This window comes from Phyllopteryx taeniolatus, chromosome 19, assembly GCF_024500385.1.
Source record: "Phyllopteryx taeniolatus isolate TA_2022b chromosome 19, UOR_Ptae_1.2, whole genome shotgun sequence".
In the NCBI taxonomy this organism is placed as follows: domain Eukaryota; kingdom Metazoa; phylum Chordata; class Actinopteri; order Syngnathiformes; family Syngnathidae; genus Phyllopteryx; species Phyllopteryx taeniolatus.
In genome coordinates, this window is record NC_084520.1 from 9,928,853 (window position 1) to 9,941,407 (window position 12,555).

Here is a 12,555-nt window from a genome sequence, read left to right on the forward strand (position 1 = left end):
GAGCAGGGGTGGGCAACCTTTTGTGCTCAAGGGCCACATTTGATATTTAAAACAAACAGATGGGCCAGGTAATTTGGTAGATGATGTTAAAGAAATAAAAGATAAAATATGTAAAATGTATTTTAATAATACAATAATAATTCATTCTCATTTTTACAGTATTTATAATTAAACAATTAGTTCCTAAAATAAAAAATATGTATAGTTGTTTATTTTACTAATATTTTATTATTTGATTATTTACAAAAACAACTAACAAATTATTTAATAATAAATGAATTAAAAAATTTATTCATATTTAAAAAAACATTTTAATTGACCAAGGCAGCATGGTGAGAGTGTGATTAGCACTTCTGCCTGACAGTTCTAAGGTTTTTGTTTTGAATCTTGGCTCTGGCCTTCTTGGAGTTTGTACTCCGGCTTCCTCCCACATTCCAACAACATGCCTGTTAGTTTAATTGCCATTAGTCAAAAATCAACACAGATCCACTCATCCATCTACAGTGTTTTCTATAGCTCTTGTCCGCTTTGGCCGAGAGGTAGTGTACACCCTGGACTAGTAAGCAAGCCAATTGCAGGGCAAATAAAGACAAGAACCACTCACAATCACACCTACGGTATGGAGAAATTAGTCTTCAATGAGCTAACATGCATATTTTTGGAATGTGGGAAGAAGCCAGAGAAATCAGAAAACCCACACAAGCATAGAACAAATTCAACATAGGAAGGCATGAGCCGAAATTCAAACCCAGAACCTGAGAACTGTGAGCCAGACGTGCTAACCACTGGAGCGGCGTGCAGCCAAAGTATAATAGTAAAAAATGTAAGATGACTTTCTCCCACATTCCCGAAAACATGCAGGTTAAGTTAAATGTAGACTCTCAATTTTCCATAGGTATGAATGCGTGTGAATGCTTCTTCACTTCTATAAGTGTCCCGTGATTTACTGGCGGCTAGTCCAGGGTGTACCCCACCTCTTTCACAAAGTCACCCATGACCCTGACTGGGGCATGCAGTATAGAAAATAGATGGATGAAAAATTAATACATTTTAGGAGACAATGGCTAAATGAATGCGAAATATAACTATATATATATATATATATATATATATATAATTCTTGCTAATGTAAATGCTCGGTGGGCCGGATTAAAGTACGGCACGAGCTGTATTTTCGTCATACTTTGCCCACTCTTTTGTTATTTTGATAACAGATACTAGAAACACCATGTAGTTATGATTAGGTGGTAAAGGTGTTTGGCACTACTAGATGCAGGAAGAAGAGGTATTTTTTGTGATGTAATTTGTAATCACCCATGGCCCTAACAAGGGCAAGCACTATAGAAAATAGATGGATGAACAATTAATAAATTTTAGGAGACAATGGCTAAATCAATGCAAAATATACAACTGAATTCTTGCTAATGTAATGTAGGTATTTTTTGTGATGTAATTTGTCAGATAGTATTAAAAAAAGCGCAGCTGTTCGCCAAGCCTGAACAATCCTAATTTTGGATCAACACCAAATTACGCAATATTCACTGAAAGAAACGGGCAATTTGTCTAAAAGTTCCCAGGTAAAAATGGAAAAACAATCCGTGATCTGGACCAACATTTAAACATGGATTGGCCCTGTTCTACACTAAAATATTTTGGTTTGTACACTTTATGTTGTATTTCGTGTCTCTGTGTGTGTGGTTTTTATTTTTGCTAAGTCCTAAAAGCTTTCTTAGTGGAAATATAAATCGAGCTGGTGGGCTTCACAGTGACCTCTCAATACATTAAGGGAACCCAAGCTGGAGTCCCTTTTGGTCATGAGTGCAATGCCGCCATCAAGTGGCCCAAAAGTACATTACGACCAATTCTTAGTTTTTGTTGCAAGGCCTGCTATTTCCAGTCATTCGACAACATGAGGAAGCTCATATCTACAACATCCCGGTAATATTACATTTATGTGTAATTTCCCCTGAGAACGCCTCTGGATCTCCGTTGAAGAACTGTATGAACTGGCTGGGGAGAGGGAAGTCCGGGCTTCCCTGCTTAAGCTGCTACCTCAGGCGCCCGACCCCGGATAAGCAGAAAAAACTAGACTGGTTAATATATTTTACCCCACATTGCAACGAAATATAACATTTGGAACACGCGCGTTGTTGCTATTCAAGCTCTGTTCCTTTTTTGTTATATTGTGTCTCAGTGGGCGGAACCTTCCGTTCCAAGCAGCCAATAGCTAGCCTCTGGCAATTCCAGAGAGCCAATGGGAAGCCTACTCCCGTGTGCGTGATCCCTGCATGTCTTGACGGGTGTTTATATTAAGAGGGCTGCGCTCCGCAGACATGAGCTCATACCGCACACGCGCGCGTGCACCTACAGACGCTCACACGCGCATACATTTTTGTCAACCAGCAATTCTTTGAACATATTTAAAGGAGTTTTTAAAAATTTGTATTGATGTTTTAATGCTGCAGGCCTTCATTGTTGTAAAGCTTTCTCCTTCCTGGAAAGCAGCAAATTGCATTGAAATCTAGCACAGCCTCAAGGTAACTTCCACTTAATCCCATCATATATTATCCTGAATCATTCACAATTATCATCAATCATAATTGATCCTTTTATTCACAGGAGTTGCATATTATTTTGCTTCCCGCATTTGTTATTTGACAGCAGATTTACGCCCCACCCTCACGTTGCTGTTTTTACGACAACAGTAACACTATCCGAAACTGAAACACTATTGCTTGTGATAAATGGCACATACTTGATTGCTTGGTGAAGTTGTCGATGAGATGAAGTCTGTGGGGGGGGAGGTGCCTTTGGCGATGTATCTGCTGCATGCGTGGATGTGTATGAAGTGCTGCCGTGATTGAAAAAGTGCTGACGTGATTGAAAAGGGCATCCCTTTGACACATGGCTCCATCCACCCATCCATCCATCCATCCATTTTCCATATCAATTATCCTCACCAGGGTTGTGGATGTGCTGGCGCCAATCCCAGCTACAGTATCTTTGGGCAAGAATCAGGTTACACCCTGAACTGGTCGCCAGCCAATCGCAGGTTACATATAGACAATCATTCACACACACATGCTCACCTATGGGCAATTTATAGTTGTCAGTTAACATACCATGCATGTTTTGAGGATCTGGGAGGAAACCGGAGTACCCGCAGAAAACCCGCGCAGGCACGGGGAGAACATTCAAACTCCACACAGGCGGGGCCGAAATTTGAACCCTGGTGCTCAGAACTGTGAGGCAGTTGTCCACCGTGCCGCGTTGATAACTCATCCATCCATCCAGGTTGGTATCATCGGAAAGATTTCTAAACACAGAAACTGACAACATATAATAATCATGTTGATAATTTTTTATTAATTCTGAAGTTAAATGAGAGAATGTTGCACAAAACATACATATATATATATATATCCATCCATCCATTTTCTGTACCGCTTTATTCTCACAGGGGTCGCGGGCGTGCTGGAGCCTATCCCAGCTATCTTCGGACGAGAGGCGGGGTAAACCCTGAACTGGTCGCCAGCCAATCGCAGGGCACATAGAAACAAACAACCAGTCGCACTCACATTCACACCTACGGGCAATTTAGAGTCGCTAATTAATGCAGATTAATTAAAGCAAATTAATGAAGGCAGATGTGCTAACCAGTTAGTCCTGGAAGAAAAACAGGTTTAAAGCAAATCCCAGAACTGCAAAAACAAGAAGCAAAATTGGGTTTGAAAAATCGAATTCCCCCCCTGATATTTTATTTTAAGGCCATATTATCCAGCCCTACTATGTAGTGTAGGAGAAGCTTGCAATTGAAGTGCTTCTTGATGCTGAAGTGCTAATTTGACCTTGGGTTAAGAACATGACATTTCATAACCACTATCATAATGCGAATCATGACACTCATGCTGTTATCCAACCTGCTTGCTTGCCTGAAATACATCCTCCATTGTACTGCATTCGCACTCCGAAAGTGTAAGATGTTACCAAGCAGAGGTTCTTCGTATACACCCCCTCGCCCCTCCCTTAGAAGCCCCCCAGCCTCTCCCCTCCTTTCCTCCCTTCTCCCTCTCTTTCGCTCAACCTCTTTTCCGCCGCCGTTCCCATCCCGCCCATACATCCCGTCGAGACTTAGCGAAGCGGATGGCTCGCGTCGAGCTCAGGTGCCTCTGGGGGACTCTGGGAACTGGTCTGCAACCCCGCCCCTCCTCCTCTATAGCAGGGGATGCAGCTTGAGCTTCTCTGTGGATGTGTGGACCTCCAGTAGGGATGACAATCCCACCTGGAGATTATTTTTTGGGGGGAAATGAAGGACAGTTGTGAGCAGGATCTCCAGGGGAACATCCCGACCCCCGAGCACAAATGCTAATTGACAACCAGGAGGGGGCGTGACAGCCACCTCAAACATAAAAAGGAAGATCATCACGAGCGGGAGGAGAAGATCCCCCCCCAGCACCGCTGTTCTCGCCCACCTGTGTGGATTAAGCGGCGGACGGCATGGCGCACGCCGCCTCGCAGCTGAAGAAGAAGGCAGATGAGAACCTAGTGGCGGCCGAAGAAGAGCGGGAGAAGGAGCGCAAACGGGCCAGAAAGCGGACGCGAGGGGACGTCAAGAAAAAGGTACAAAGGGAGGCAGATGGAGGGCTGGAAAATGTGCGTGTTGTGGTTGGCCCTTTGGGAATACTAAGACTTCAAAATGTGGATGAGGGAAAGAGGACAGGATGGTATTTTAGGTAGTTGGGTTGCTATTAATATTTCAGTGTGTGTGTTGTCCTCATTGCTAATTCAACAAATCATATAAATGCAATGTAATGAGGTGCTATGGTTATGTTCACCTCTTTCTGATTGGTTGCTGTCATCCCTTAGTGATGGAGTTTAGATGCTGAAGGTGCGTGTGTGGGTGCATGTGTGTGTTCATGCGCAAGGCTCGTGCACTCGAGCTGTAAGGAGTCACGCCCTGCGGTTCCCCGCGTGTGTGACGTTTGTGTGTGTGTTTTTTTTGGCCGTCTGCGCGCAATCAGGACGTCAAAGTTACAAACATCAGCGAGGTGATCAAGTCAGCAATAATCAATAGTCATTTGCTCGAATGTCAACGTTTCGATTGATTTGTTGGTTTTAGTGTGTGTGTGTGTTCTCGCTTTTCTATTGTTGTGTGGCACCACCCTTGACGTCGTTTTGTCTTTCTTTGGACATTTTTGCTGGTCCATGCAAGGGACGTGTTTGTTTTTTTCTTGTCTTTCTATCTTTGTGTGGACCATCCTTGACATTCCACATTTTTCTTTTGATGGGACATTTTGGCTGGTCCGCGCAAGGAAAATGCGTGAATGTGTCTATGTTTGTTGTTGTCTTTCTATCCTTGTGTGGCACCACCCTTGACACTTTCACCAGTTCTTGTTGATTCACAGCCAGCAAAATCTGTTTCAGTGTGACCCCAATGGGAACAACCTTGGAAAAATAACTCCAGTCACAAACAAGAATAACATGTTTCTGTGTCACTGTGCGTCTGTGTGAGTGTCAGTGACATGAGTGTGTGTGTGGTAGTGTGGTAGTAAAGGGGTATCTCCTATCCCAGGATAAATCCATAGTTGCCTATCCCGGGACGCTGCTTCTTGGCACCGTGATGGAAAAATTATCCTCACTCGATCCCCTCCCGATGCCTCAATTACCTTTTTCTTCAACCTTGGCCTCACTTTACCCCTCTCTCTCTCTGTCTCGCTCTCTCGCTCTCTCTCGCTCTCTCTCTGTCTCCCTCTCTCTGTCTTCTCTCGCTGTCTCTCTCTCTCCCGTTCTCTCTCAGGTAATGTAATTAACAACAGTTCTCAGTATGAATGAGTATAATAATAATAATAATAAAATAAAAATTACGTGAAGGAGTATAATACTGCAACAGAAATGCTATTTTTGTTAGCCTGGTGTTTTGTATAGCGTGTTAGCATTAAAGATCCCATATTTTGGCTATTTAGATCTCATAGAGTGACTCTAACTGTCCAGAAACTGAGTGTGCAGAAAAGGTTCCTCTTACAGCTACTTCTGTTTGACCCACTTGTGAGAGCACACGTGTTTCTTATGTTGACAGTGCTGGCTCGGGAGCAGAGAGGTAGGCGGAGAGCTTCACTAGTGAGGTAGCTATGCTCAAGAAATTCCAATGACCTGATTTAAGGCCTCTCGGCAGAAAAATGTATGGAGCTCAGGAGTATGTGGACGATTTCAATTCATATTTCACATGATTACTGAGGCACTAAAGAGACAATATTACATCAAAAATACTAGAAAAAGTTGGTTTGGCAAAATACGAGATCTTTAAGACATCAGATTTTCGTCAGACGAAGTTATGTGATGTTTGGTTGAATACACAATGGGAAAGTCTCTTTTTTATGGTTAATTTTCCAGTAAACCTCAACTTGGTGTGGCAATAAGCAGCTTGAAGCAAGCACATGACCTCTTTTTTGAAGAATTGTTCACTTTCTGCTAAACTGCTGCTTGTTGTGAAGTTTGCTCCTGCTATAGTGCTCATAATTCAGATTTTTGCTCACAACTCAAGTCAAATTGGCCAAGCAACGGCTCATATTTCAGTGTTGCCTATCCCAGCTATCTTCAGGCGAGAGGCGGGGTTCACCCTGAGCTGGTAACAAGCCAATCGAAGGGCACATAAACAAACAACCAGTCACACTCACATTCACACCTAAGGGCAATTTAGAGTCGCCAAATATCCTACCATCCATGTTTTTGGGATGTGCGAGGAAACCGGAGTACCCAGAGAAAACCCACGCAGGCACAGGGAGAAAGTGCAAACTCCACACAGACGAGGGCGGATTTGAACCTGGGTCCTCAGAACTGTGAGGCAGATGTGCTAACCAGCCGCTCACCGTGCCGCCTCACTGTATTATTTTTGTGAAAATTACTTAAATATACCATGACCATTACTTACAATTGTATTTTTAAAAAATGTTAATTATATATATTTTTCAATAACCTTGACTTGCAAAAACAGTTCCATAACTGCCCTTGGAGAAAAGAAAAGAAATCTGTATCCTGCTTTTATTCAATGCTAGTAGTGTACATTATATGCGGACAGCACGGGAGTGGTTAGCACCTCTCACAGTCCATAGGCAGAGGTTTGGGGTTCGTACCTCAGGTCTGGCCTTCCTGTGTGGAGTTTGCATGTTCTCCCCATGCCTGTGTAGGTTTTGCCCAGGTAATCTGGTTTCCTCCCACATCCCAAAAACATGCGTGGTAGGTTGATTGAAGACTCTAAATTACCCGTAGGTGTGAATGTGAGTGCGAATGATTCTTTGTTTCTATGTGCCCTGTGATTGGCTGGCGACCGGTTCAGGGTGTACCCCGCCTCCTGCCCGAAGATAGCTGGGATAGGCTCCAGCTGCCCAGGACCCTCGTGAGGATAAGCAGTAAAGTAAATGGATGGATGGATGGATGATTGTTTGTCTATATGTGCCCTGTGATTAGCTGGCAACCAGACCAGGGCGTACACTGCCTCTTGCCGAATTTGAGCTGGGCTAGGCACCAGCATACCCGCAACATATGCACAACTTTTTTTGTAAAAGCTTTTTCCTCTTACATTTGAGTAGACCGATTATATAAAACTCTTCAATAATGCTAAATGACTTGTAGCCTGAACCGTCTTCCTCCATCGGTCCATCTTCTTTTGCACGTCTCCATGTTTTTGTGTTTCTGCGAGCAAAGTCGTGTGAGCAAGTGCAAGCCGCCGGCCTCGCTGAGGAGCGAGCGTATGAATTATAGAAGACCTCCATTATAGAGGGAAGAGGAGAGAGGAAAGACGGAACATGGCGGGAAAGCGGTGGCAGTCAATAGAGGAAGCTCGTCGGCAGGACTTTCGCGGCACCGGGATGAAAATCTTTACACATACTGGACAGGCTGTGGCGCTCACTGCTGGATGCAGAAGTTCATGAATTGTTCCCATTTGGGGTTTAAAACTCCAACTGTAGGGACAGCTTAACCAATGTCCCCCCTTCACCTATAGAAAAAAAGCAAATGACTGACATTTTTCAAAACAAATGCTTCTTTTCTTTTCAGTTTTTCCCCCAGAAAGTTTTGTTTCCCTGCATTAACTTCCATCAACATCCACAGGAATATATATCATAATATTTTTGTACAGATAATCTAAAAATAAGTGCTTCCTCTTGGAAAAATATGCCTGTTGTCAAAAGATGTACAACCCCAATTCCAATTAAGTTGGGACGTTCTGTTAAACATAAATAAAAACAGCATACAATTATTTGCAAATCATGTTCAACCTATATTTAACCTATAGAAAATAATCATTAACTTAGAATTTTATGGCTGCAACACGTTCCAAAACAGCTGGGACAGGTGGCAAGAAAGACTGAGAAAGTTGAAGAATGCTCATCAAACACCTGTTTGGAACATCCCACAGGTGAACAGGCTAATTGGGAACAGGTGGTTGCCATGATTGGGTATAAAAGGAGCTTCCCTGAATTGCACAGTCATTCACAAGCAAAGATGGGGCGAGGTTCACCTCTTTGTGAACAAGTGCGTGAGAAAAGAGTCGAACAGTTTAAGGACAATGGTCCTCAACGTACAATTGCAAGCAATTTAGGAATTTCATCATCTATGGTCCATGATTATCATCAAAAGGTTCAGAGAATCTGGAGAAATCACTGCATGTAAGCGACAAGGTCGAAAACCAACATTGAATGCCCGTGACCTTCGATCCCTCAGGCGGCACTGCATCAAAATCCGACATCAATGTGTAATGGATATCACCACATGGGCTCAGGAACACTTCAGAAAACCAATGTCAGTAAATACAGTTTGGCGCTACATCCGTAAGTGCAACTTGAAACTCTAATATGCAAAGCAAAAGTCATTAATCAACAACACCCGGAAACACCGCCTGCTTCTTTGGGCCCGAGCTCATCTCAGATGGACTGATGCAAAGTGGAAAAGTGTTCTGTTGTCCGATGAGTCCACATTTCAAATTGTTTTTGGAAATTGTGGACGTCGTGTCCTCCGGGCCAAAGAGGAAAAGAACCATCTGGACTGTTATGGACGCAAAGTTCGAAAGCCGGCATCTGTGATGGTATGGGGCTGTGTTAGTGCCAATGGCATGGGTAACTTACACATCTGTGAAGGCACCATTAATGCTGAAAGTTACATAGAGGTTTTGGAGAAACATATGCTGCCATCCAAGCAACGTCTTTTTCATGGACGCCCCTGCTTATTTCAGCAAGACAATGCCAAACCACATTCTGCACGTGTTACAACAGCGTGGCTTCGTAGTAAAAGAGTGCGGGTACGAGACTGGCCTGCCTGTAGTCCAGACCTGTCTCCCATTGAGAATGTGTGGCGCATTATGAAGCGTAAAATACGTCAACGGAGACCCCGGACTTTTGAACAGCTGGAGCTGTACATCAAGCAAGAATGGGAAAGAATTCCACCTACAAAGCTTAAAAAAATAGTGTCCTCAGTTCCCAAACGTTTATTGAATGCTGTTAAAAGAAAAGGTGATGTAAAACAGTGGTAAACATGACCCTGTCCCAACCATAAAATTCTAAATTAATGATTATTTGCTAAAAACAATAAAGTTTATCAGTTTGAACATTAAACACATTGTCTTTGTAGTGTATTCAATTAAATATAGGTTGAACATGATTTGCAAATCATTGTATTCTGTTTTTATTTATGTTTAACACAAGGTCCCAACTTCATTGGAATTGGGGTTGTATGAAAACATGATCCTTGATAAATTAACATTTGAACTGTTCAAAAATTTATGCACAGCCTGCAGAGCTCTCATGGTCTTTTCCAATATAGAGTTGTACAGACGACTTTAGCAAAATTGTGGCTTGGAAGCACATACCTCGGGTCAAAAGTTTCAAACATGCGGATACATCACTGCTTTTGCAAAATATAAATGGCTATTATGTCTTTGCTATGTTCAGCACAATTGAGAATTGTGATCGCCTTCTGCCGGGATCCATTCTTGTCATACGGAAAACAATATGAAAATTATTCCACTCGTGTGTTTCTTAGTGGGAATTGAACTTGCTTGTTACTTCTTTTGTTAGAGGGGGTTCATAAAAGTTTCTACATAAAGTGACCAAATTGCTAAATTGGCAACACTGACTGTGCTTTTGTAAACTAGCTCCATGTTGTTTGTGCAAGCAGTGCACGTCAGCGGGGACATGCTTTGAACGACAGAAGCTGCCCAAAAAAATGTACTGACAAATACTGTAAACTCAAATAAATAGATTACTTCCCAGCACTGGTCTGTGTCACTTTTTGTTGTCATATTTAACATTGATGGGGTGTCGTGCTTACATGTAGATGGGTTGGTGCACCGCACATATTCCTGTCAAGTCGGTATGCTTTTTGTGTTCATTTATTCATGACCGAGTGTTCTGCCTCAGAGGAGATTAACCCACAGCAGCACCACAGCAGTGGATCCTAACCCCCTTTTTCATCCTCTTTGTTATTATAGTTCAATATTTATTTCGACTGTTTACATGCAGTGTTTGCTTATGAGGTGTCTAACGCTGGGAGCGGTTAATGCTGGTGTCTGGACTGGTAAACATGGCCGCCTGCTGGGAATGCAGCAAAGCAAGACGGGCATGAACCACTCATAGAACAACCGCTGTTCTATGCCGCCGTGGAAAAGAGCGGAGGTGTACGTTTTATAGATGCCACACGTGTGTGTGAGTGTTTTTATCCTCCTCCGTCTGAATCTGAAGAGCTGGGACTGCAGTAGCCAGCCGGCCAATCAGATCGCAGTGTTTCACAAGCAACCACAGACAGGACAAAACACACACGCACACACCTTTTTCCATCCTTTTCCCACCCATGATGATTTCATAATGTTAAAGCAACAATACATTAAATTTGTAAGGCTAGAATTGCTTACGATCGACAACATATAAAAGCAGTGTACACGAAACACTGTTTTTTGTTTTCAATCGATGTTGAAGTTGACGCCATGTTTGAACACTAGGATTTGATGTTAGCTCTGAAGAAGTACTTCTCAGAGATGCTCCTCAGTGCTGCAGTGAAACACTTCACATGCCCTCGTTTGAATTTGAGTATACAGTTAAAACTCATACAAAATGTATGAAATGAATATAGTACATGTAGTTCACATGTAATACACATAGTACAAGGGGATGCAATGTATCATTCATGACACAGTGCACTCATAACAAACCAAAATGAAAAACACCAGAAAGTTCCGCAACATTTCCGCAGGAAATTTTAGGAGCTTTCGTTTCCATGGCAACCTGTCAGTCTCGCTCTTTCGTAGTCCCATGTCATAAAATACTGGAGGATGGATCATTAGGACAGTGTGTACGGGCACGTGTGCGTTCGTGTGTGTTGTTTGATGCGGTCCCAGAAACAGTTTAACAGGCAGCTTGTAATTTATTGCAGCTTTTCAATTTCAAAGGACAAGATAGGCTAGGCTAACATGCTATCCCCCTTGAAAGTGTTTTGCCTCTGATATCTCAAGCAACCCATGAAAACACCTTAACTGGCATGGTGGTTTAATACTAAGATAACTCTGTAGCTGTGTTTTGCCTCTTTGATACCTGAAGAAACATGCTGACACCTTTACTGTGGTGGTGGTTGGATGCTAAGCTAACTCATAAGACCCTTAGAAGTCAAGTTTACTTGTATAGCCCTTAATCACAAAAGAGTCTGAATGGGTTTCACAGGCCCACAGTTGGCAATGACTGTCGTTACGCTGTTTAATACGTGACGGAACTCGTGCTAACACCTTCACTAGAGTAGTGGCTGAATGCTAAGCTAATTCCCTAGCCTCCTAGAATGTGCTTCCTTGAAGGAACTCATGTAAAGACCTTCACTGTTGTGGCTGGATGCTTAACTAACTAGCCTCGTACCAATTTGTGATTCACCTTTGTAATACCTGAGGGAACACATTCTAACACCTTCACTGGGGTAGGGTGTTTGAATTCTAAGATGACTCATTAGCTTCTTAAAACTCTTAAATTCCTGAAAGTAACATGGACGAACACCTTTACTGGAGTGGTGTTTAAATGCTAAGATAACTCATTAACCTCTTAGAACTCTTTTATTCCTGATTGGAAAATGTGAACACCTTCACTGGAGTGGTGGTTGAATGCTAAGCCAACACGCTAGCCTGCTAGAATGTGTTTTAGTAGCTGAAATAACATTGTTAACACCTTCACATGAGTGGTGCTGGATGCTAAGCTAACTTGCTTACCTCCTAGAAAGTGTTTTGCTACTTTAATACCTGAAGGAACCTCGTAAATCCCACTAATCTCTTTGCCCTCAAAGCCTTGTCTGCTGCCTTTGTGTATTTGTGTCTGTCTGCGGTATTTTGGACTGCGAGTGTAAGGTGAGCAAAGCACAGCATTTTTCTTTTTCTACGGCGAACAAGATGGCACTTTTACGTGGCCCTGCATGGCTTTTTGTAAACCTTACAGTAAGGTTGGCTTCGGGGGAGGTGATTTTAGATGCGGCAGTGTTCATCAAAGCTTATGGTGGCAGCAGATGTCTGCTCCAGATATGGTGAGTCATACCGGA

General features: G+C 42.7%; 1 protein-coding gene across 49 annotated transcripts in view; it reads left to right on the top strand.

The window, feature by feature from the left end:
* LOC133468915 (ankyrin-3-like) overlaps positions 1-12,555 on the top strand; it is a 119,387-nt gene that overhangs the window by 19,447 nt on the left and 87,385 nt on the right. For 15 of the 49 annotated variants that reach the window (XM_061755269.1, XM_061755242.1, XM_061755267.1 and 12 more), the window contains exon 1: positions 4,113-4,620. The exons of 2 other annotated variants lie outside the window; for them this stretch is intronic. In XM_061755269.1, the coding sequence (XP_061611253.1) occupies positions 4,498-4,620 (123 nt within the window). In that variant the 5' untranslated portion in view covers positions 4,113-4,497. Of the gene's footprint in view, positions 1-4,056; positions 4,621-12,375; positions 12,541-12,555 lie in introns of those variants that run through there. 32 more of the 49 variants (XM_061755265.1, XM_061755272.1, XM_061755260.1 and 29 more) reach the window with 13 other exon arrangements.